The sequence below is a fragment of the Pteropus alecto genome, unplaced genomic scaffold (genome assembly GCF_000325575.1).
Source record: "Pteropus alecto unplaced genomic scaffold, ASM32557v1 scaffold40, whole genome shotgun sequence".
Lineage (NCBI taxonomy): Eukaryota > Metazoa > Chordata > Mammalia > Chiroptera > Pteropodidae > Pteropus > Pteropus alecto.
Genome location: NW_006431919.1, coordinates 7,224,529 through 7,249,590, shown reverse-complemented (window position 1 = coordinate 7,249,590; position 25,062 = coordinate 7,224,529). Strand labels below are relative to the sequence as shown.

At 35.0% G+C, this 25,062-nt stretch overlaps 1 protein-coding gene across 4 annotated transcripts in view; it reads left to right on the top strand.

Annotated features, from left to right (window-relative positions):
- Positions 1-13,437, top strand: part of CLINT1 (clathrin interactor 1) — a 54,417-nt gene extending 40,980 nt beyond the window's left edge. The window contains exons 9-13 of one of the 4 annotated variants that reach the window (XM_025043066.1): positions 4,453-4,527; positions 7,857-8,149; positions 9,168-9,222; positions 10,073-10,223; positions 11,200-12,915. In XM_025043066.1, coding sequence (XP_024898834.1) covers positions 4,453-4,527; positions 7,857-8,149; positions 9,168-9,222; positions 10,073-10,223; positions 11,200-11,293 — 668 coding nt within the window. In that variant the 3' untranslated portion in view covers positions 11,294-12,915. Of the gene's footprint in view, positions 1-4,452; positions 4,528-7,856; positions 8,150-9,167; positions 9,223-10,018; positions 10,224-11,199 lie in introns of all 4 variants that reach the window. The other 3 variants (XM_006906466.2, XM_006906467.2, XM_006906468.3) reach the window with 3 other exon arrangements.
- The last annotated feature ends 11,625 nt before the right edge of the window (positions 13,438-25,062 follow it).

Here is a 25,062-nt window from a genome sequence, read left to right as displayed (position 1 = left end):
ATAATTTAAGGTGTTTAGAAAATAAGCCAATTAGAAATAGAATGCTAGAAACCATTCCATTTCATTTCTTAAATATATCTCATTTCTTTAAAAGTCCACATTGTCTCCTTTGTCCCTTTGTAATTAAGGAAATTAGGTCTTGGTTAACATACTAAATAAGTTATTTCTAGTACAATAAATGATGTTGAGGAGGAAATATACCATAAAAGCAAGACAAACAGGAAGACATTACATGACTTGCAACATGTTTTTAAATTTTTTAAGTTAAAAAAATTATTTTAAATTAAGGTATAACAAATCCAAAATTTTTATTACATTTACATTTGAACCTATTGCCTTATAGCTAGTAATCACTAAAGTTAGTTGAGAATATTTATGTGAGTATGAACCACCTTGTTACAGACTTAATATATCAACTTATATATTAGAATTTCCTGGGACTTATCTCATTTAAGCCAAGTGTACAAAAAATAAAAAATTTTTAACATATTCTCCCTTCACTAAAAGTAATGCATGTTCCTTCTAGAAATTTGATGAGGAATAAGTGATTCACCATAACTTAGATGTATAAAGTTAACTATTAATAATTTTGGTGAAAACTTTTTTTTTTTTTTTTTAATTTTCTATACTTTTAGTCAGTATATTTAAGTATTGTCTGGCAAATCTTTTCCAGGCTTCTAGATAAGGATGTTTTCTTTGTTTTTTGTAAATTGCTTGTCAACCAAGACCTTTTTATGATAATATTCTTTTACAGGCCTTTTAATCACTTTATAATAACATTATATGGATGAACTATAACTTATTTAACCAATCAATGTCTGTTTTGGGGGACATTAGGTTTAGTTTTGATTTTTACAAAATTTTCTCTATTATAGAGAAATAGCATCTTTCAAAATCTTCCAGTGTTATAAGGAGAAAATAGTATTTCATTTTATTTTGCATTTGTTTGAATACTTTTGATGTTTTCATATGTCAGTTGTAACTTGTCTGTTCATGTCCTTTGTCCATTTTTATTGGGGTATTTATTTTTTTCAAAAACTTCTTACATAATATTAACTGTCGTATATTTAGTTTTTTGGGCATTTTGTCATTTTTTAAATTTTGTACTAGAATTCTTTATGCAAAAGTTTGTTTTTTATAATGTAATCTAGATTAAATTTTTTGTTGAAGAAAATTTTCATTTGTAGTTTAAGCACTGTCTAGTTCAGCTGTATTTTTCCTGTTCACAGTATTATTGCTTTGGAAAATCCATGTTCCCAGCTGGTGATTGTAAATAACCTCCGTGCTACCCTGAAAAGGCAGATGGAAATGGTTCATTTATAATGACAGCTCTCATATGGGAATCTTGAAGGATAGCTCTTATTGTGAAATTTAGCAATCTTCCACATGCAGCAATTTTTGGTAGATTCTTTTACTTAAATTCCTTTAGATAGAAGTTATCTGGGAAAATGCTTTAGAAAATTTCTGTTGCATTTAAGGCATTGGTATGAATAACATCATGCATATAGGTATGGATAGTCCCTCCTTGGAGAGAGAAGCTTTTCCTAAATGAAATAAAGAGATTTTTAAGATCGCTTTCAGAGTTAAAGATCACATTGTGTAAAACAGAAATAGAAGCATAATCTGTGGCACAAAGTTAAATTCTTTTCAGAGAAAGGTGGCTTCTATTTGTAAAATACTTGTGCGTGTGTTTCCTTCTTTACTCCCAGTGTTCTGAAATTAGTCATGTTGAAATCTCCCTTCTAGAAGGGGTGGAGTAGAATAATACTTGCTATTGATAAAAACATAGTATAATTTAAGTTTAGGTACTAGAAGGTAGAGCAGTAAAATAACCAAAGTAGGTAATTATCTGAAATATTACATTCAGAATATGACAAAAATAAAATAGCTTACCCAGTTTGAAGTGATATTCATTACTCAGTGCTTTTATTTTTTATCCACAACATGAATTTTCTTTGTAGCCCAGACTGGATAAGATTTAAAAATTTCTAACTTGTTTGGCATAACAGATTGCATATTGATGTTTATTCACAGCTTGGATGAAGCAAATTAAAATAATCTCCGATTTTCAAACCCCTTAATGTTATAGTAAATGATTATCATTCTGTTACCTAACAGTACACTTTGATCAATATTTTTAACATGAAAGAACATTACAGAAGACAACTTATTAATATTAAGCAGCAACTGTTTATAACATTCATTTATCTGCCTTTTTTTTATTAATATATATGCTTGTTTAAATAGTTTAAAAACAGAGCTCATTGATCTGCCCCTCATCACATTTTATCATGATGTGTGTACTTACAAAGGAGAGAAAAACAAATCACTGTGATATTATCCTTTGGCTAAAGCAGTAGATGTATGAGCTGTAGTGTTGGTAGTTCTTGAGTGAAGTTCTTTGGCCTTGGTAGGAGTTAGTTCATGGTGAATGGGGATGTATGTGAATATGTACATTTGTAATGAGGTGAAGGAATGAGGAATTAGTTATGCCTGCTGACAGTTGACTACAGTAAATGTGCATTAAAAAGAAATACTAAGTACACATGTATCAGAAACTGATTTGTTCTTTTTATTACTGCTGGCCATTTATTAAGAACAGGAGATGGTTCTAGTTTAATTAACCCAGTTGAGTGTAGCAGATGGGGCAGAATGTCTTGCAGCGATAAGACAATTCAGAAGTGGCACCAGATGTTGGAAGCTGTCCCTAGTGGTGTCTGAGTGCAGCCCAGATGTTCCAGTCCCACCTGGCTAGTTTCTAAGTACTGCAGGCTAAGCAGCTGTGATGTAACCTATATAATGTTCGCATAACACTAAAAGCACCATAATTGAACTGCCGCTCTAAACTTCTAAGTTTGTGACTCTTAAGAGGTGAAATCTTTAAGGACAAACAAAAATAAGGACAGCTGTTTAAGTTTTTAGATCCTTTGGCTATTACTATTTCATTGATAACTGAATTGAAGAAAAATGAAATATTAAAATTTGACATTATGTCATTGTTCAAATTGTAGATAAAAGTAAATATTCTTACCCATATAGTGTTTACAAATAAAAACTAATATGAGAATGTGCTGTTTTGCACATGAGTTGATTTGCAGCCTTATGATTTGGATCTCACCTCTTTAAAAAATACCAGTCTAGAAGTAGCAAAAAGCTACTTTTTTAACGTAATGCAAATATTTGCTTGTTCATGGAGTAAACACTCTTCCCTGACTTTTTATTTTTAAAAATTTCAAACCTACATAAAATTTGCCACATTTTCTTTCTAGTTATTTGTTGTTTATTTTTACCATTTGTTTATTGTGTGCCATTTGAGAAAAAATTGCAAGCATCATAACATTTTGCCCCTAAAGTACTTTAGCACACATCTCCTTACAACAAGGGCGTTCTCCTCTATAATCATGATATAATTATCTTACTTGGTAAATTTAACATTAAAACAGTATTATTGTCTAAGACATAGACCATATTCAAATTCCCCTGGTGTCTCATTATGTAATTTCAGAATGGCACCACTTCTTAAAATCCAGAGTCCAGCCAGGGATCATGTATTTCATTTACTTGTTGTTTCTTTATGCTCTTTTAATTTAGAGCAGTACCAGCCTTTTTTGTCTTTTATGATGTTGATATTTTCTAAAGTGTTGAGTTGTTTTGCAGAATGTCTTCAGTTTATATTTGCTGATTGATCCTTCATGATTAGATTCAGGTTAAATATTTTTGGCAGGAATTTCTACGTGAGTAAAATTCGCCTTTTCAATCCCTTACATTAGAAGGCCCATGAATACTATTTTGTCTAAGTGTTAGTGGCATTAAGTTTGATCACTTGTTTAAGGTTCTGTTGTAAAAGTAGTAGCTTTACCTCTTTTTATGTATTTACTAAATAATCTGTGTGGAGTAATGTTTTGGGATTATGTGACTTATTCCTCAGCAACATTTTACCTAGGTTTTAACATCCATTGTAGATTCTTATTTTTATTTTATTTTATTTTTTTAACACCTTCAGCATCTGGTATTCCTAGGTGGTCTCCTATCCAAGTACTAACCAGGCCCGACCCTGCTTAGCTTCCGAGATCAGACAAGACTGGGCATGGGATCAGACAAGACATTCAGGGTGGCATGGCTGTAGACTGAAGATTCTTATAAAGAGCATAATTGGCTAAATAAACTGCATGCCCACGTTATGTTTGTGAAATAAAAGTGAGAGATAACTTTAACCACAGTTGTAGTGTCAGTTACCTTACTAGATACAGAACAGAGGAATGAAAGAGTCTTTGATAGCTTAAAGAGAACATGGTGACATGAAAACCTAGATCAGCAAACTAGCTTTTATGATTGGCCTGAGTCCTCTAATATTGGGTATTTTAAGTGTGTTGCGAAAATAGCTTCCTGGAATTGCTATCAATTGTTTAGTGGTTCTAACAGTTTAACTTTTTCCTCATACTTAATTTCTAGGAGGATCAGCTGATTTATTTGAAGGATTTGCTGACTTTGGCTCAGCTGCTGCATCAGGCAATTTCCCTTCCCAAGGTATGATAGAATTTGATTGGCCAGAAGTCTAGAGGCAGTGAAAAGGTTATCAAAACAAAATGATTCTCTGTCCCCCAAATCAGCTTCTTTTTGGCATTTTTTCCTTGTAGTATTTATAATTCCTAATGAAATCATTCACAAAGGTATTTTATTTGGCCAGTGTCTTAAATGTGCCAGATGAATTAATCTGGTTGCACACTACTCAGGTACACCTAAATAAAATTGTTCTTAACCATAAGTAGGTTTTATTTAGGGAGAGGATAAGGCGTGTGAATAAGTATAAATCATCTCATTTTAGCAGCAAGCGTATTAATGGTTCACGTTTAGTTTATGTTAATTACATAAATGAAATTCAGGGACATTGAGTTTGGGCAGACTATCTTACTAAAATTCATTTCTCTGTAATTTAGATACCTTAAAAGCACTTCAGTGAAAAATAACCGAACTTCATTTTGACACATTCTTTAACAGTGAACCGTTGAAACTCTCAGGCCATGTTAGAAATAAAAAAAAAAATGCCCTAGACTTAACAAATATAAAATCATTATGCTGAATACTTGAAACTAATGTGTTGTTATATATAAGTTATACCTCAGTTTTTGAAAAGGCCAAAAAAAAAAAAAGAAATGCAACATCTGAGTAGAATATAGACTTAAACATTGAGGATTGAGGTGAAGGGCTTGTCTCTTTTCTCTTTTTTTAATTAATATTTTTATCTCACCACCTCTGTCATATACTGTGGTAACTTTAATTTTGGGAAAGCCTCTGAGCCTCCAACTTTCTAAAAATTGAAACTGATGTCATGGTTCTTTATAATGATAAACATCTATAGAAGTGTATAGAGTAGTAACTAAGTTCATTATTAATGTCTTTTTTTTAGGTGGGTTGTAATGTTTTTTAAGTTGGTTGTAATTTTTTTTTCTATAGAATCTGGTCAGTCTGAAGTTTGAGAGATAAAAATAAAATAGCTATAAAAATCTTAAGGTGAGGCAGTGAGGAAAGATGCAATTTAACTGAACTAGTCTTATTATTCATTTCAAATACAGTTATCTATTGTTGTTATATTAGCTGGGTTAAAATTTGTATTTAATAATGTCTGGTTGAGGTTTATAAGGATTTAGGAATAAAGATGCATAGGTTTTAATGTATCTGGGGTTATTTTGACAGTCTACTTGTGTAAATTCCAAGTATTTCCCAGAAACCAGAATTGTGTAGTAATTAACTGCTTCTTTTTAGAAGTGTGGTTATGCTTTCTAAGGGTTAATACCTTACTTTAGGCAAATCAAAGTGGAAGATAAACATTGCCCTAATTATACAGACTGCCTGTGTAATTCTCAGTTTTTATGTATATAAAGTTGCCTACTATGCAAATAATTCAAATATGTTAATGTTGCTAAGTGATACATCTCTTCATCTGTATGCATGTGATTAATATAACTTGATCACCATTACGCAAGGGGCTGAAACTGTTGCAACAGTGATTAATCATTTCTGAACAATATATGCCCCACTAGAAATATCTTCCTCTCATGATTAATCATCTCAGATAAAGTTTTCAGATGGGGCAACACATTTTGCCCCAGTTTCCATTCTTATTCTGGTTTATATATCAAGCAAATAGGAAATAAGCATAAATTTTACTTTTATCCAGCAGTCTTCTTTAAATTAGTTTAAATTGTTTAATACATAGAACTAATTGTAAAACTCTTAATTCATTCTCTTTTGTAATGATGATCAAAGATATGTTTTAGTAAAACCCTGAGGTAATGAATATTAGTCCAGATCTTGTATTAAATTGTTGGTAGAGCTTAGGGTTTCTAAGTGAATTATTTTCTCTTTTGTGGGTGCTTACATTTTAATATGGTAATACAAGAATATAATTTTAAAGACTTGATGTTATTATCTTTTGATATTTAGCATAATGAGACAGCATTGCAGTGGTTCGTTACCTTTTCAGCTAGAAAAAATGTATTTCCAAGTTGTAGTGAACATGGAGTACAGAGATGGTGTTAATTAATTTGGAAATACATATTTGCTTTCAAATGACAGTTTATATGTAGCTCTTTCTTCACCTTTGTTTTTCAACTTCCATTACTTCATATTTATCAATTTGTCCCTTAAAAGTTTATTTACTTAGAATTGTGAATAACCTAGTTAAAATGTTTTAAGTGTTGCTTGCCTTTATATTTATTGTGTTCCAAATAGTTAATATTATGTATTAAGAATTTATAGAAGTTTGACTTAAACTTTTATATGGTGTACCTGAAAGAAAGAGAGCATGGTGTCTTGGCTGTCCCATCTTTTCACAATTAATCCAAAGTAAAACTAACAAACCTTAAATGGCACTTATTATTTAATCTTCACAACTTAGATTTTTTAAAAAGTGAGGTGGAGAGGGTCACAGTAGCTTGCGCAAAGATCACAGAGCTAGTAAGGTATAAAATCCATACTCTTAAACACTAGTTCTTTAATTAACCTATTATCAGCTTTTATATTATTGAATGCATTAAGTCTTAAACTTGTTATAAGTATATTTTGACATGTATAGTTTTCTTTTTTTTAATATTAGCATGCGTTTTCCTCTGAAGACTTTACCCCACTTTTTATTTAAATAAATAGATTGCACATTCCTATTTTGAAGCAAGCAATGTACTAAGGTTATATACATCATGGCTATCTACAACCCTGTGTTTTCAATGTAATATGGCCAAATGGGTGAGAACTTATTACCAGAGTTTACTAACTTACTCTTAATTTTATTGAGTTTTCTCCATGTTTTTCCGGTTTTGTTTTGTGTTTCATAAATTTAGTCTCATGAATTTGGGGTTTTACTTACATGAGACAGTATAAATTATAGTTTGATTTCTCTTTGAACCTTTCCAAATAATGAATGAATGAAATGAGTTGAATTCTTTGAGTTTACTTGAGTATCTCTGTGCATGAAAATTCTGCATCTCCCAGCAAATGGTTTAACCAGTTTAGAGTTTCTTCATGCTTTTTGGGTCTCAAGCTAGTTCATATTTGTTTCCCTGGAACCAAATTTGATATGCAAACTTAGGTTGAAGGGAAGTTTTGATTATAATTTCTGTGTGTCACCTCAGACCTGCTAAGAGATGGATTTTACTTTATATGTGGGAAGTTTTTTCCTTGCTACCTTGTTAACACTATTGAAATATTCATGAGAAAGAATAACGTCCAGATGGAGGTGGTACCTGTAGATGTTAATCTGGGTGGACACAGATCAGCTCTAATTTGTTTCAGTTTGCAGATTGTTATATTCGTACCGTGCACATCAGAAAGTTTTTTACCCTTATGTTCTCCTTTCTCAGTAACTACAACAAGTGGGAATGGAGACTTTGGTGACTGGAGTGCCTTCAACCAAGCCTCATCAGGCTCTGTTGCTTCCGGTGGTGAGCTCTTTGGCAGTGCCTCACAGCCAGCTGTGGAACTTGTCAGTGGCTCACAACCAGCTTTAGGCCCACCTCCAGCTGCCTCAAATTCTTCAGATCTGTTTGATCTTATGGGCTCATCCCAGGCAACCATGACATCTTCCCAGAGTATGAATTTCTCTATGATGAGCAGTAATACTGTGGGGCTGGGTTTGCCCATGTCAAGATCACAGGTGAGTTGTCTGCCTCCCTTGGAAATTGCGATTCATAATCTTGGAGATCCTCTAACTAATCTAATGGTAGATTAGCCTAAAACAAAAATAAGCAATATATAGATTGCTTTTGCACATTGCATTTATCTTATACTCTCCCCTGGGGTAGTCCTTTGGGTTCTAGAAGGCAAGCCTCCTCACCCATCTTGTAGTCCATGCAAAGCCAGTCATGGTGCCTTGCTCAGAGGAGGCACTTGCTGAAAATTTATTGAACTAATAAATTGGTATTTAATACTTTTTTTTAAATGTTTTTAAGGAGTAGAGACACAGGCATAGATACTGATTGCATGTTCAGTTCCAGACTACCACAATAAAGCAAGTATCACAATAAAGTCAGTCACATCAACTTTTGGTTTGTATGACATATGACAGTTATGTTTGTACTATACTGCGGTCTATTAAGTGTGTAAAGTATTATGTCTAAAAAAACAATGTACATTCCTTAATTTAAAAATACTTTATTGCTAAAAAATACTTACCGTCATTTGAGCCTTCAACAAATCCTAATTGTTTTTGCTGGTGGAGGGTCTTGCCTCAATGTTGATGAAAACGCGGTATCTGTGAAGTACAATAAAATGAGGTATACCTGTATCGACTTCACCCGTGGCCTGCATTCACTCAGTAAAGTCTCTGCTCATGTTCTTAAAGAAGTGTCACTTGCTGGGAGCAAATAATCATTGCTAATATAGAAAATCATTCTCTAAAATGACGAATGTTCTCTTCCCTGTTCTGGGCCTGCTTTATTACATTATATGTTTGTATAGGCTCTTTCAACCCTCATTTTCATAAAGGAAAACAACTAATTGAGAGCTTATTAATTCACTTTTTTATAGTTAAATCTAAATTACCTCATACTAGCTTAGAATTTGAACAAGTATAGGGTTAGAATATAGGTGTCCAAATTGGACTAGGAACTTGCTATTTTTGATTCAAGCTATTCAGAATCTTTATGATGCTAATTATTCATTTTAATGTATAGATTCTCCTCTTTGGGATGTGTGTTAGGATGAAGGAAGAGAAGAAAGAAACAGAAGGTGACTACTCTGTATAACAGAAATTAGACCTAACATTGAGAAAATGGACATGAAAGCCACAATACCATTAAATTGAACTGTGCAAGCCCAAGCCAGTTTATTCTTTGAGTTTCTTTTATATGATTTAAACATAAAGCCAATCTACTTATTTGTAATCTTAATTGCAACTGTGTTGTGATTATTCGCTTTGGTACATTTTTGATTATTCTTCCTATTACTGTTCCTTTTCCTCTTTTTGTCTTTCTCACAGTTATCCTTAGTAACTACCAGGCACCTCTGCTTCTTTCTCCTGAATTTCTCCTTTCTTGTAAATTGTCCACTAGTGTTGCTCTCTTTAGTAAATAGATATGTAACCAGGGAAATATCAGTCAGGATATGTAAATATCATTTGCTGTTTTGATTGTTTTGCTTTTTATAACATGAGAAATCATATCCTGAATTCCATTTTGTAAGAAGAAATCTCTATTTGTATGTTTCTTTAAAGCTGTATTAACCTGAAGTTGGTAGTTGCCCTGGACTGGTGCCTTCTAGACTTTGGGTAATGGGGGAATAATTATTAGTGTAAATATGTTGTTTGTTTCTACCCCAAACATAATTTTTACTTCAGAGGAATATTTTGGGGAAGTTAGTGAATTAGGATATTGAAGACCTTAGCATAGAACATTTGTGGTCCTTCTTAGTTTCAAGAGTTTATTACAAAGTTGAGTATATATTTGGAGTTACTGTGATTAAATTGCCATCTGATAATCTTTATAAAGCAGATGCTTAATTTTTAGAGCATTTTTCTATTTTCCAGCCTTTGCAAAATGTTAGCACAGTGCTGCAGAAGCCTAATCCTCTCTATAATCAGAATACAGATATGGTCCAGAAATCAGTCAGCAAAACCCTGCCCTCTACTTGGTCCGACCCCAGTGTAAACATCAGCCTAGACAACTTACTACCTGGTATGCAGCCTTCCAAACCACAGCAGCCATCACTCAATACAATGATTCAGCAACAGAGTAAGTTGCAACAGGACATCTCATTTCTGTGTGTACATGTAATTTGTTGCCCTGATTTCAGGATTGCTTCAAGCCATGAAAAAAGTAAATAAATACATAAGACAAACTGTACTTGAAGGCATTTGTGTGTGTTCACTTAAGATTTTTTTCATATAATACATGTTATTCCTCCTGGCACATTGAATTACCTTGTAGTCTCCTTTTGGCATGATAACATTTATTGTATTGTGGTGAGTTTGGGGGGCCTGATAACTAAGATAAAAATATTTACTGTAGAAAAATTTTTAAATATAGGCATGTATGATAAGGGAATGAAAATTATCTGAACTCCATAAACCAGGGATAATAGCTGTTAATTCATAATTTTTTTTCTTTCTTCTCTAACCCTATGTTTAACACTTGATATCAATCATTCTGTCTATTCAACATTATTTTATATGTTGAATATTCTTAAGAAAAAATTATTTTTAGATCTTTCTAGTTATCCAATCTTATCAGTGTACAATTCCTCTATTGTTGGTTATTTCAGTTGTTTCCAGCTTTTTGCTATTATAAACAATTCCATGGTTTTGTATAAATCTTTGTGCTTGTGATTTTTTCCTTAATGTAACATTCTAAAAATAAAGTGAGTCAAAGGATATAAACTTTTTTAAGGCTTTTGACACACAATAGCTCTTGACAACCTGTTAGGTTGGATTCCACAATAGATTTTGTGGGAATAATTTTAAAGTGCCTCACTCATGTTTTCCCTCTGCCCACTCTTACTGTTTCTACATCTTTGGGAAACCAGAGCTAATAGCCATTGAATATTTCTGAGGAGTAAACAATAAAAGTTAATTGACTTCTCATGTAAAATCATTACAAGTAATTTTATTGGGTTTACAGGTATTGATGGTCAGGAAGACTGGATTATTTTTCTGCTCTATGAATCTAAGACTTCATTGTGGTAAAGTTCTTTTGTCTCTTCTTCTGGTAGATATGCAACAGCCTATGAATGTGATGACTCAAAGTTTTGGAGCCGTGAACCTCAGTTCTCCAGCGAACATGCTTCCTGTCCGGCCTCAGACTAACCCTCTGATGGGGGGGCCCATGCCTCTGAGCATGCCCAACGTGATGACTGGCACCATGGCAATGGCCCCTCTCGGAAATACCCCGATGATGAGCCAGAGCATGATGGGCATGAACATGAACATAGGGATGTCAACTGCTGGGATGGGCCTGCCAGCCACAGTGGGAATGGGCATGCCCAACCTAGCCATGACTTCTGGAACTGTGCAGCCCAAGCAAGATGCCTTTGCAAATTTTGCCAACTTTAGCAAATAGATTGTAAAGGAGCAGATTGAATGAAGGATTTTTAGTGGTGCAGATAGGTGATGTTGGGATGGAAAATGCTAATCAACTCCCTTCTATCTATTAAAATAAACCTACGTAAAGAACCAAAAAGGCCATTGTATAAAAGTGAAATATCTAATATTTCAGATGGCCAGACAAGGGCACTTCAGATGAGGTCAAAATCATATTTCCCGGTGAGAAGTGACCACAAATGGGGTAGTGAGACCATTGAAAGAAAGCCTTTATAAATAGAAGAGCCCATTTAAACATCATAATTTTGGGGAAGACTGGAATAGGGCTGAATAAATGTGTTTGGATCTCTAATTTTATACTTTTCTTTTCCTGAGGAACTTGATTTTTCTGTCCCTGAATCACCTTGTCATAATTGGGTCTGTTCCTTTTACTACCACTCTTGAGTCCATATATAAAATCATTAAAGTTGGATGATCGGTTTTTTATAAAAATATATATTTTTGTCCAAAAAAGGCATACATATGTGATTATGGCTAAATCAAAGGTAACTGGAATGTATATACTTTTGCTAATGTTCCAGCAACACTGCTATTATACTATCCAAATTTTTATTGTTACAAAACCTCTTTAAGTAATTGGTGATAACTAGGGGATTTTTCCCATATCCTCTGCTATAATTATCCTGTGCAGAACTAGGAAAAATATACATATTTTTTTTTCAAGACTGCTCTACAGTTCCCTTTAAAAAAAAAACTCCACTATTTTTGTTTGTTTTTAGCAGTCATTATTTACAGTTTGCAGCGATTAACTTGGCAAGGCTTCCTTCCGTGTTTGTTCCTGTAGCCACCATTTAACAGGAACAGTCAAAGAGAAAAACATTTTTTTTTTTTTTGGGTGTCTTTTCAAAAAATTGAAAAGGTAAAAATCCATTAAGACCTTAAGTTAAATATAAATGTTAGAACTCAACAGTGTTGGCTTTTAGATTTTATACAGTATTTTTGTTTTGGTTTTGAGTGTATATAATACGGCTTTAGCAATATGGTTCCAATAGAGAGGAGTTAAATATATATTATTAAAGGAGACCTGTAGCAGTCAAAGATTCTTTTGATTTAATGACAAATAAAGGAAATTAATTAAAATGCTTTTGTTTTCCTGCTGTAATTCTGCATTAAGCTTACATGAAAATCATGATTCTAGAGTTTGGAATGCAAAAGTAATTGTTTCACCCTCAAGCTGGGAATATTTTTAAAATAATATAGGTATCAAATTATTACCTCCCCACTTTGTGTTGAAAATTTTTTTATTGATAAAACTTTGTTTCCATTGTATTCATAATGTTCTGTTATACATAACATTAAAATGTTCATTAAAATCAATGTTGAACTGCTTTTTCTTTCATTCTGTTAGACATTTGAGACTGGGGGAAAAATAATTATAATTTGGGCAAAGTAATTTTTATAAATAATTTAAAATTATTTAATGACTTCTCTATTCTTTCCTCTCAGATTGTACTGTTAGGAATTAAAAGTGAAGCAGCAAAGCTGTCCTGACCTGCTCCATTCTCGCTAATGTCCCATCTACAACATTTCTAATTAGGCAGAAATTCATGTACTTCAGCTAAGTGGTAATGAAAAGTGATTCATTTGCTGAATAAGAGATGAGAGAGAGCGTAATTAGCTGACTGCGGTTTTTAATCTTTCAACAATTCAATGTGTTTAAATTAGTTTCAAAGAATAGGAGCTTTCAAGTGTTGTTACTTCAGAGCAGTCAAGCCAACCTCTGGTGGCAGTATGGAGAGTATCTTCACTGATATTTAAAACCCGTAATCGTAAATGAATTTTTTCTATATTGAGAGGTATAGCATCACCTTTATATGGTTCTTGGAAGAAATAAATATTTTGTTTCTAAACTTTTGTGTTTAAAATTTATTTTCTAATAAAATTAAGATTTATCTCTAAAGTATTTTCTGTGCTATGCCTTCTTCCTATGTTGTGTCTCTTAGGACAGAAGGGAGCCCCCATCTCTGTTATTGCACTGCAACATAGTTTGCTGTTTTAACCAGGATTTTTTGTTTCAGAGCCCATGAAAGAACAAGAATTGCCTCACTGGAGGCCCATTCAGTTTAATAATTTGTCTCTGAAGGAGTTACAAAGTGACACTCAAAGAAAAAGTTGAATACCCCAAATCATTTGGAGCTGGCAAGAAAATACTCTCTAATTACTCTATTTGGCTCCTTTCTGCACATCCTAAACTCCTTTACCTTTTCATCAGCTTCTCTGTTGTATGTTTTTCATTCTGCCTAACATTTGGTGGGGTGGAGGGCAAAAAAGTTACTGTTCTAGCAATCTGCACATGAGTGAGTCTCCACTGCCACTCCAGATTCATTTTTTTCCTCTAGAAATGTTTACTTCTCTGACACGATCTTCAGGAACCATAAAGGTATACAGTGTTCTTATATGGTACTTTGGATATTTCTTTTATTGTTTAAAATAAACTTCCTGAATGATATAATGCTATTGGTTTGAGGGTTGTCACTAATAAATTGAGGATGTAATTATATTGGAGGGAAAGGTTAATATGTTTTTTCTAATCAAATATTTATGAAACACATTAGTAACATGAAGACTACTATCCTAAGCTAAGCACAGAGCATACCTTATAGCAAGTAGATTTCTGAAATGAACTGGCTTTGTGTGTCAGCTCTCCTGGGAGACGGTATTGCATTATGAAAAAAGCCTGGTCTTGGAAGCAGACTGGTCTAATCCCATGTCAACCACTCACTCACTGTGTGATACCTTGATCAATTTCCTGACTTTCCTGGGCCCTAACACATTTTTTTCTAAAATGAACTTAAAATCTAGAAGTGTTAGATAAATAAATTGATAAGATCCACCAGCACTGTCATACATGCTTTAAATGTTTCTCTGCCTCCCATTTACATTTTTATTTATGTAAATATGCTTACATATCGAAAATTTTATATGCGCCAGTCACTGTACTAAAAACATTCACGTGTGTGTCATTTACACAGCAAATGCTAAAATTTATATTCCTGTTTTTTACCCAAAAGCAGTGTATAGTTAAAACTTGAGAAACTTATAAATCGATTTCTAATTCTGGATTTTCCTATCTGCCTGAATTTAATTCCACTTGATTTAACAGAAAAATTGCAAATGAGCCATTTGTCAATGTATGGGCTCGCTCCTCACCACGTTAGTGCAGATGCCAGGGAGAGAACTAGGAAAGTGAGCTGGTGTGGGATTTGCCACACAAGTAACCCTCATTAGAATGTTCTCAGCTTTTAGAAGCTAGAGAGATCTCAATTTTTCTGTTGATTTCTTGCAGTTTTGTTAACTCCAATCTTGCCAGTCTAATAACCCACATAAACAATCAGATATAAAGACTAAAAGAAAAAAAAATCTACCCATAAAAGAGGATTTGGGTTTCCTCTTAACTCGTTATGACCTTAATTCTGTGTGTCTTCCTTTAATAATGGCCGCCTTGCTAATGCAGTGTTCCCTTCAGACTAAGTAGCTTCTGGCACCCCTTTCTACTGTGCTTGCTCACTTTACCCTAGCGGCGGGAGGTGGGGGGTGGGAATCAGCATGCAGTCAGTTCAGATGCTTAGCTTCGCACAGATTTGGGACGATTTGAAAATCCTGATGGGCAAATAAGGATTTCATTTGTGACTCTTTAAATGTTATTTAAATAACTGAGTCCTGGACTATGAAACCCTACATTTTTTTCCCATTTAATTTTTCCTAACTGTATCTTGCAGCCGTGTTCTTCAAAGGCTCCTAGCACTCACTCGTTTTGTAATCAGATAAGAGCACTCTGCGGAGTTGGTACATGGAGCAGTTTGGTCTCAGGACCCCCTCAAGACCCTTAAAAATTATGGAGGATCCAAAGAGCTTTTGTTTGTGTTGGTCCTACCTATCAATATTGCATTCAAAATGAAACCCGCGAAACATAAAAAATATTGATTGATTTTATAGTAACCCATTACCTATCAAATTAAAATTTTATAAAAAACTATACTTTCCAGAATAAAAATGTGTGAAAAGAGTGGCATTGTTTTACATTTTTGGAAATCTCTTTATTACCTGGCTTAATAGAATATAGTTGGATTCTCTTATCTGTTTCTGCATTTAATCTGCTGAGCTATGTTTTGGTGGGAGTAAATGGAAAAAGTCCAGCCTCAGGGACGTGTGGCTGGAAAGGGTGGAAACTTGCAGGTCCCCGAATGGGTCTCAGGCCCTCCAGGGGTCCTCAGGCCATACATGAGGAGCTGCTGCTATTTACTGAGAATTAACAGATAAGATTATTTCCTAGTAACTGTGTCCATTTGCTCGATTTATTCTGTTTATAAGGTGATCTGCTCAAGGTACAAAGAATTTAGTTTTGCCTTTTCAGTCACAAGCAAAAGGCTTGTCACATGAAATTGCTGTCTGGATATTGAATATTCAAAATTGGTGACACCTTTTGCTCAGTTTTTGAGAGTATTTCTTCTGGTACATAGTACGTATTTACTAGTTTTTATAATTATGAAGTAAGTTTCTCAACCACTTTAAATTTTATTAGAAAAGCTTAGACTGACAGATTGGGTGTTGAGTGCTTGGTGAATTGTAGACCTTCTAACCTCTTTCTGTTTTTAAGAAGGGAGAGTAAAACGGGTGAAACCTGAAGGCCTCTGACTTGTTTGCAAGGGGGCCTGGCAACCTTGTATACTGTGTTCTCTGGCAAACACTTCACAGAAGGATATGGCTATAGAAATTTTACATCCATGTTCATAACGTACCTTATGAAGTCTAGGTAAATTTGAGCCCCAAGACTAGAGGAATCCAGCAGGTTTTCTGTCCATTTAATGAAACGGCAGTAGCGAGCTCTTCTGGGCACCTTACATACATCAGCATCCTTCATTCTCATAACTGATGGAAAAATGACCTGCCCATGACAGACACAGAACAGGCATGTCAGAAACCAAATAGCCAAAAGTGGCTTTGAAAAGATTGTGCAGGGTCCCCAAAGTGAAGACTTGATTTTTAGTAACTGACCACCAACATCAATCTTCAGTATGTTTGGCAGAGTTTTTACCATGGAAAGAAGGAAATCGGCAGAATTCCCTCTCATCCCAGAAGAGCTTTGTTTTGGAAACAAGTGCTTATTGTGGGCACAGAATCAACTTTTGTTAATGAATGAGACATTGAAGATGTGATCTGTTATGTCTGGTCATTTATAGACCAGTTTTATCAAACTATTTTCTAAAATTCAGCTAAAATATTAGGTTGTGAACTGGGTTCTAGTATTCCTAGACTTTTTTCATGATATTTTCACCTGTCAATCATCAAAAATTAAATCAAGGAAAACTACCAAAATAGTCATGATAAAAATGTAGAAAGTCCAAACTCTCCCAGCTGGGAAATGAGACCACAATACAGAAATGAGCCTCTAAACCAGAGGACCAGTACCCAAGTTTTCATCCATGTGTTAACTCAGGGAGGCTCTCTAAGAATGGAGCTTTTATGCAGAGATCTGAAGAATGATGAGAAGGAGCCAGCCATGTGAACTACACGTGAAGATTCCAAGTGGAGAAAGAACCATAAGAAGTTTAGTGGGTGTGGCTGGTGCTCAATGTAAAAAGAGTGGAACTGGAGAGATAGGCAGGGTGATGGTAACATAATCCGTGTCTAGTGTGCTCAGATAAGTAATTAGTTCACTCCTCAAAAGTTCCTCAGAGGGAACTATGACCACCAAAGACAGCATATTCTGAAAGCCCCATTTGCCTTCATTGCCATGGTTGTCATAGGACTCTCTTTGAAAAACTTGGCTTGGACTTATTTACTGTCAATAATTAATACTGAAATACATTAATAGTTCATTTATACCTGAAAGATATCAATTTTTAGATCCAAGGAACCATATGTAACAACAGTAATAAGATGCATTTGCGTACTGCAGTTTACAGGGGGATTCACATTCATTTTCTCCCCAATCTTCACAATAGCCCTAAACTAAGAAAGTAAAACAGTTATTATCCCCTTGTTATTGGTGAGGAAACAGGCTTGGAAGGATCAAAGTAGTTAGTGAAGCCAGGACTATCTAGGACAGGTCTTTGGAATCCAAATCTAGTTTCATTCCACTATCCCTCATTACTCCTCTCTTAATATTTCAGACCTTTTAATTTAAAGATTGCACATGCCATTCGGATAAACTGTCAGCTTTTCCTTGCATATCTCTGATCTCGGACCACATTGTCCCAGGTGCCATGTAATGCTCCATATACAGTAGACAGCTAATAAATGGTTGTTAAATAATGTTTTTTTAAGTAAGCACTGAATGTTTATGAAATGTATTTGCATTATCTGAAGGTCACCAGCAGGAGATGAGCCACGGAGCGAAAAAATGCTGATCTCTTTTGAAGAGTAAACCTTTGTTTGTTTTGTAGAAATGGTAATGTAACTTGGTGTAAGACATTAGCTAAATCTCAAAAGCAGAAAATTCCAGTAGATTTGGAATAGTATAACACAAAGGCTCTTTTGGAGATGAGAAGACATGTTAAGGGCAAGCTGTGGTAAAGGTGGATTGCTTAGGGAAACCATTTCAAAAAGTGCACAGCAATGCTTTCTAAAGATTATGTGCTCTTGGCAATTTTTTATTTGATCCTGTGATTCTTGCATTTGAGAAATAGAATTGAGATGCCCAGCCACCAAATGAAAGCAGAAATGGAATTTCTAGACTTCAGGGGTTCTTGAGGTAATATTTGAATTGACATCTTTAGAATAGGGTTTTAAAGGGTATTTAATACCTGGCAATTTAAAAAGCATAATTTGATTGCAAATAATTGAATTATCTTATTTTTGATAGGGAAAAAAAATACTGACTTTAATGGAAAATATAAAATGAAGTTTGAGGCAAAAGTTACACAAAGAATCATTTTTCCAAGTCATTTTTTATAGGGAAGTGATAAGATTAGCTAAAAGAAACATGAAAGTATCTTTTAATTAATTTACTAGGTTTATCAGTGTTATTCTTTGGACCTAATTCCTATAATGAACCAAGGAAAGGATATTGTAGCAGAAAATTTTTCAGTTGTTAATAACTTTTCATATACTTTCAATTCCTCCTAAATGGAAGTGTGTGGATATATGTTTCCATACATACAGTATCTCTCTATATGAATATATAATAAAGGTTGGCTATTAAATACTGCCTCTTTACCAAATTTTTAGATGTCCCAAGAGTTCTCAGATTTGAATGATAGAAAAAAAAAGGGTGCCATAAGGTACCGCTTTAGTAATTAACTGGTTCTTTAATAAGGCCTCAATTACTTTGTTTCATGATAAGGAAAAAAAATACGTTCCAAGACAGAGTTACATTCGACATCTGGGAACCTCCTAACAGCTGGCTACCTAATGAATATGCATCTGCTTAAGAGGCTGTAGACCATTAATAAACCAATAGATGTAAAGCAGAAACAATCTTTGTCAGCTTCAAATGAGATTGGATGCAATGTGCTGTGAAGTGTCACTGTCACATTGAATCGAGTTTGGGAGGTTAACAATCAACTGTTAGCTTACTAGTGTCTTTGCAGCTCTACACTTGTGCTAACACTCTTCCCAAATTGGTGGCCACATTTCTAATGTACAACTTCTTTCTCCTGATGACCTGGTTTGAGGCTTACAATGGTGTGTTTCAAAAAGTCTTCCATTTTGTTCCACTACACCACACATTTGCCAAGGCTCTTTAAAACAAAGGAGTCATCTCCAGATGGGAAAGGCAGGAAATAATCAGAATCAACTTGGTTCAAGATGGACTTCCAATGAATTGGAAAATATCTGGAATGAAACCTCTATGTATCTGCAGGTACCCTGGGAACTGCTGGGTCCTTCTGCGAGAGCCCCTCCCTCCCCACGCAGCAGAGGATCGGGCACTGATAATTGGTATAGACAAGACCCTCCCGGAAGTTGTACATACCACCCTTGAATAGATTCCATTTTCTCTCCTTGGCCTTTTCAAGGAGAAAGTTCAATACAACTTTAAACTTTATTTTTAAAAATTTCGATTTCTCTTTTCATGATGGGAAATAAAATGAAAATGCACACCATGAGAATAAGTAAAAAAAATACACAAAAATAAGAAAGGAATTAAGGCCCACCTACTCCCCACAGTGGTGTTCTATCACAAGCTGAGATTGTGGTTGTTTTTGAAAGAACCCATAGCATCACACACATATGTAAAATTCAGTAACCTCAATTGTGTGACTTCTTTATTAAATAAAACGTTGTCTTGAATTCCCACACAGAAATTATTTTATTTGTAGGGATGTAAGGTCCCCACAAAACTATATACAAATTACCACCACAAGTGTCATTCCAACTAATATACTCATATTATAGATGAAATGCCGAACACCCAAAACTTCAAATGACGAGTTGGCTCAGTCACTGAAAAAAAGTGGTTTTGTAGGAAAGGACAGGCTGTATTGTTCATGTAAATATGACAATATTCTATACCGCAATCCAGTAGGAAATCATATATTTGAATTCACAGTAATATTCTCTAACCCTCAAGAAGTGGGGAAACATTTGAAGGAACTGTAATGCCACACTCAGGCAGACACTATCAGGCAGATACAATCATATTTGTATCATTTTCAGTGCAAATACAAAGAAAAAATTAATTTTCTTTTTTAAGAAAAAAATTCCTTAAAAAATTGTAGTGCATGTGAGTGTGTGTGTATACATATATACACACATACATACATATCTTTGGTGCTAGCAAATGAATGGCTTAAACTCAGACAGTGTAAATAATAATATTCATTCATCCCTCAAAACATATTTGCAAAACAACTTCCTTTTATTGTTCAATTTTCTTTTTCCCTTTACCCCTCCACTTTCCGAAACTATTGGGGGCAGATGATAGGTTCAGTTGGTTTCAGTTGGGAGTACAATCTGAGATGATGGTGTTTCTCTCCGGTAAGGTTATATTATATTTTTATTGTTATATGACAAGTGTGGGTGGGTCCCAGGACCCACTTTAGGGATTTTTCCAAGGCTTTCCCATAACAGGTGCATTCTCAGAATCCAGACATCAGTGCTCTGGTTCTTAAAATTCTTCAATAATGTTAAGTCATTATTTAAATTCCTGGTAGTTGTAGCTTCACAATTCCATATTTTATACTTGAAAAGGATTTTTTAATTCATTGTTGAATGTTAAAAAAATGCACCAACTCTTTTGAAAAGATGGCTGCACCAATTTATATCCCCACCAGCAGAGCACGGGGGCTCACCTTTCCCCACCAGCACCATCCTCACCAACACTTGCCATCTCCTGTCTTTTTGATGACTGCCTTTCTAACAGGTGTGAGGCGATATCTCACTGTGGTTTTTTAAAATTTAATGATTACACACTTAATTTTTTAATCTCTTTCTATTATGGTAAGTGAGGTTGGCATTCCACTTGTGGTAGTGCTATAAAGGACCTTTTTGAATATATTAATTTAAGTAAAAATGAGAAAATATAAAGAAAAGTACTTCTAAAAGAACAATGCCATGGTACTCTGACAAGGCAGAAATTGTAATGATAACATGACAAGGGCAGAACTTGGGGAAGCCCTGGCATATGAGATGACTGTACATCTCTGAAAGCTTTGACCAGTGATCCCAAGAGAAGTTCCAGGGAAGGTCAAAGGCCAAAATATTCTGTTTTTCCACCTAGAGTCTTATGCAATAAATGCCCAAAATGCTCTTAATGTGTCCCTAGCAGTAGATCTCTCCCCCATCAACAAGGTTTATCTCAGGTTACCTTAATTGTTCAGAGCAGTGATCATCAAAGTTCGGTTCACACAGGCCCTGGGAGAAAGCCAGAGGATCTGCCACGGCATGACAAGGATGGAATATCCATTTGCATTTATTTTATCTAAAAAACAGAAAATAAATTTTACTAATGATTAATAAATAGACTGACAGTAGAACAGATATTTATTTTATAAATAAACACATTCAGGGGTGGGACCCTAAACAGCATTTTACAGCTGAAATATGCAATCAAAAAGGTTTGGTTACTAACAAGTGTGAGAAAGGAGTTGCTAAGCCCAGGATGTGCACTGTTGGTGTGTCTGCAGACACCAGATGTTTGCTCAAGGCACACATGCTCTCTCTCACCCCATCCACTGCTGAGAGAGGGCAGAAGACCCTGAAGAATCCACTCCTGAGTAAAAGATGTGTGTCCCAGAGGTCACCCTCACACGTGCAGGATCATAGGCTGTTTTTTTTACAGTCCTTTGGAGACCTCAAAACTCAAGCATTTTGCTCTAGTTCCAAATTTAGAAAAGAAAGAAGTCCCAGGACACAAATGGACTGTTTTCCCAAATTTTCTTAGTATCATTAATTTTTCTATAAAAATGGTTTACTTTAATTCGTTTTCTTAGAAAAGACCTATTTAATACTCCATGTGGCAGAAATAGACATGTGCAATGACAATTTACAGATTATAATGCTGTTACAATGCTAGTGATTAAATGAAACGAAAATTGAATAAGAATAATTTATTTTGAACGATGTGGTAGCTGGAGAAAGCCATGACAATGAGAAATAGAGACATTTGTGAAGATTTTGAAAAAATCATCTATTCTCCTTTGAGGACATGGAAGATGCACAGAACTAGCTTTTTCTTATCCAAGTTCATTGCAAAACTCACAGCTCTTCTCCTTCTTAATGCTAGATATCACTGGTATACTCCTCTCACTCACATCCCTGATTAGGACCCATGTGGGTTGGTGAAGAGAGAACAACTATTCCTTTGACTCTGATGGAACTTTACCCACTAGAGTAGTTATCCATTAACATAGGGGCCTGCTTCTATTTAACCTTTTCTTGTCTCATTTGAAAAGAATGTTCTTAACACACCTCTCAGAGATAATTCAGCTTGTGCTGGGAGCTGGGTATATATTGGGTAATATGAATGTAAAAAAAAAAAGTCCCAGTGGTCTACCAGACAAGGGGCCCAAGAAGAGAGGGGCACACTTTGCCGGCATGCTCCTTCGTTCACAATTGACAGAGATTATGGGAACCCTTTCTGATGTTTTCCATTAGGGACCCAGGCAGAATGATATTTTTTTCCATGTTATTGAGCAGCACCCATATCAGATTTCTTGTTTGGGCTAGGCTGCTCTTCCCAAAGAACTTAGCATCATTGGACCATGTGGAAAATTTATGAATATTTTAAAGGTTCATCAGCACATCATGAAGGTGCTAAAAACAGATTGGAAATACATAAAACATAGCTGTAACCACTTGCAGAGCATGCCAGTGGCGGGAGGAAGTAAGAGATGAGAAATAGCTGCGGTTTTTCACCCACCAGCTCACAAGCAAACGACGAAATGCACACAGGTTCATATTGGAATCTGGCTGCAAAAAAGTGGCTGCACTCACTTGCAAACAAACGAAAGTGATAATGATGGCAACATAATGATGCCATCTCCCATTTTCCCTCAGTCTCTCCTTTACCTGCCATCCCCCTAGTTACCTTCCCCTTTCACCCCTACTAACTTGAAAAGGATACAAAGCAGAAAACAACTGGTGATACTAGAGGAAGAACAAGCTCAAAGTTGTTCAAGACCCTCCTGCCCATTCGCAAACGTCTCAGGCCTTCCCTCAGGACTCGATCACAAAGAGCGGCCCCAGTCGCCTTCCATCACACTCTTCCATTCTCCTGTTTTGTTTTTTCACGGCACTTCCCATTGTCTAAAGCTGTTGCTTAAATTTTGTTTCCTTGCAATGTATGATTTTGTCTCTCTTCCCCCATACAATGTAAACACCATGAGAGAGAGAAACCTGTCTTTCTCATTCACCCCAGTATCTCCAGTGCCTAGAACAGTGCCTGGTCCAAGAAGGTGCTCAGTAAATAAATGTTGACTAAACAAATGCCCTGGAATATCCAAGAAGATAAGTCAGGCAATCAACACATTGTCTAGTTAGTAGGTAGTAAACATGCAATGAATGGTGGCTATTATGTTTTTATTGTATTATTTGAAGCCAGGAAAATTACTTTGCCTCTAGGATTTGACAGTGTTCTTTCCCAACCCAGAAAAATGATTTGGTTCCTCTTGCCTCACCCTGATCCTAGAAATAAAATTCTACTCCAAGCCTAAGAACTGCACCCTACCCAGCCTCAGCAATAGTCCCAATATCTCTATGTATCAGCAATGCAGGTTTAGCGCTATAATCTACAGTCTCCTTTGAAAGTATGGAGTAAAAAATCTTCACAGGCTTGGCCTAAGCTTTCTTTGTTTACTTTGTTTGCTTTGAAGACCTTAATTTGGTGCTGAAAAATCAAAAAGCAAGGCTGTTGCTGACCCCTATGTGTCTCCTCTGGGAGGCTCAGCTCACTCTAATGCACTGATAAGTCCTGAAGTGCCCAACTCGGTCTGCAAATCAAGGTCCTTGTAAGTAATCAAAAAACACCAAGTTTAGGGTACCATGGATTTTCCATCATGAGTATCATTAGATGAAACAGAAGTACACATTACAGGTTTGCATAATGAACAAGCCTCAAGTTAGGTTTACCATGATAGGGTTATCAGTCATTGCACAAATTAATTATTTAGGAAAGCACTTTTTACAGTAGGTTTTCATTTAAGTTTTGCCCCTTGATGTATGTGTATAAAAATGACTAATCCATCGGACACTGTTATTGTACTCCTGCATCTATCACTATCGGGCCTTTTTTCATAATTGGTTTATTAATTATAGCATCTTAATGATCTGTTTAAAATAAATAAACCATTTGCACCATTTCAAAGGTATTTTGTGAGGCTCAGCTGATATTAAAATAGCACCAGCCTTATGTGCTTTTTCAGCAAGTGACCTAATTAGTTAATAAAGTAATTGAATATTAAAAAGGATGTTGCAAGTGATTAAAATTTAAGAGCCTTCAGAATGTTATTAAAGCTATAAATCATACATCACTGTTTTAATTTGCATAGCTACAGAATTACTAATGGTCCCATGTGTACACAGGGCTTGGCAATTAGTCCTTTAACAAAATGTTGGTGATGTTGAGGTACCAAATTCTTTCAACCTCTTTTGATAGCTACATAGAGACCTACTTTTGCCAGATTAAATATCTAAATGTTAAAATTGCTGCTTGCTTCTTTTGACAGGTATAGACATTCATCTATTCAACAAATATTTATGAATACCTACTGTGTTAGGTGTTGAGTATAATGATGAGCAAAACAGACAAGGTCCAAATAGAGTTTTTATTCTAAAATTAGTTGGGTAGAGATACTAGTTTTGCACTACTCTAAACTCACGTACAATTACAAAAGTGATAAGGAGCTATAAAAGAATAGAATGATCAAAGAGGATTTTGCTTATGAAATCTGACCTTGTCTGCCAGATTAGGGCTCAAACACTTAATTCCAGGTGAAGGGACTCCACAGATTGCGTATTCTTGTTCTAATGGGAAATGCTTGATGAATCTGCCAGTGATGTATAGAAGGGATTGTTGGTTGTTTACCCAACAGCCA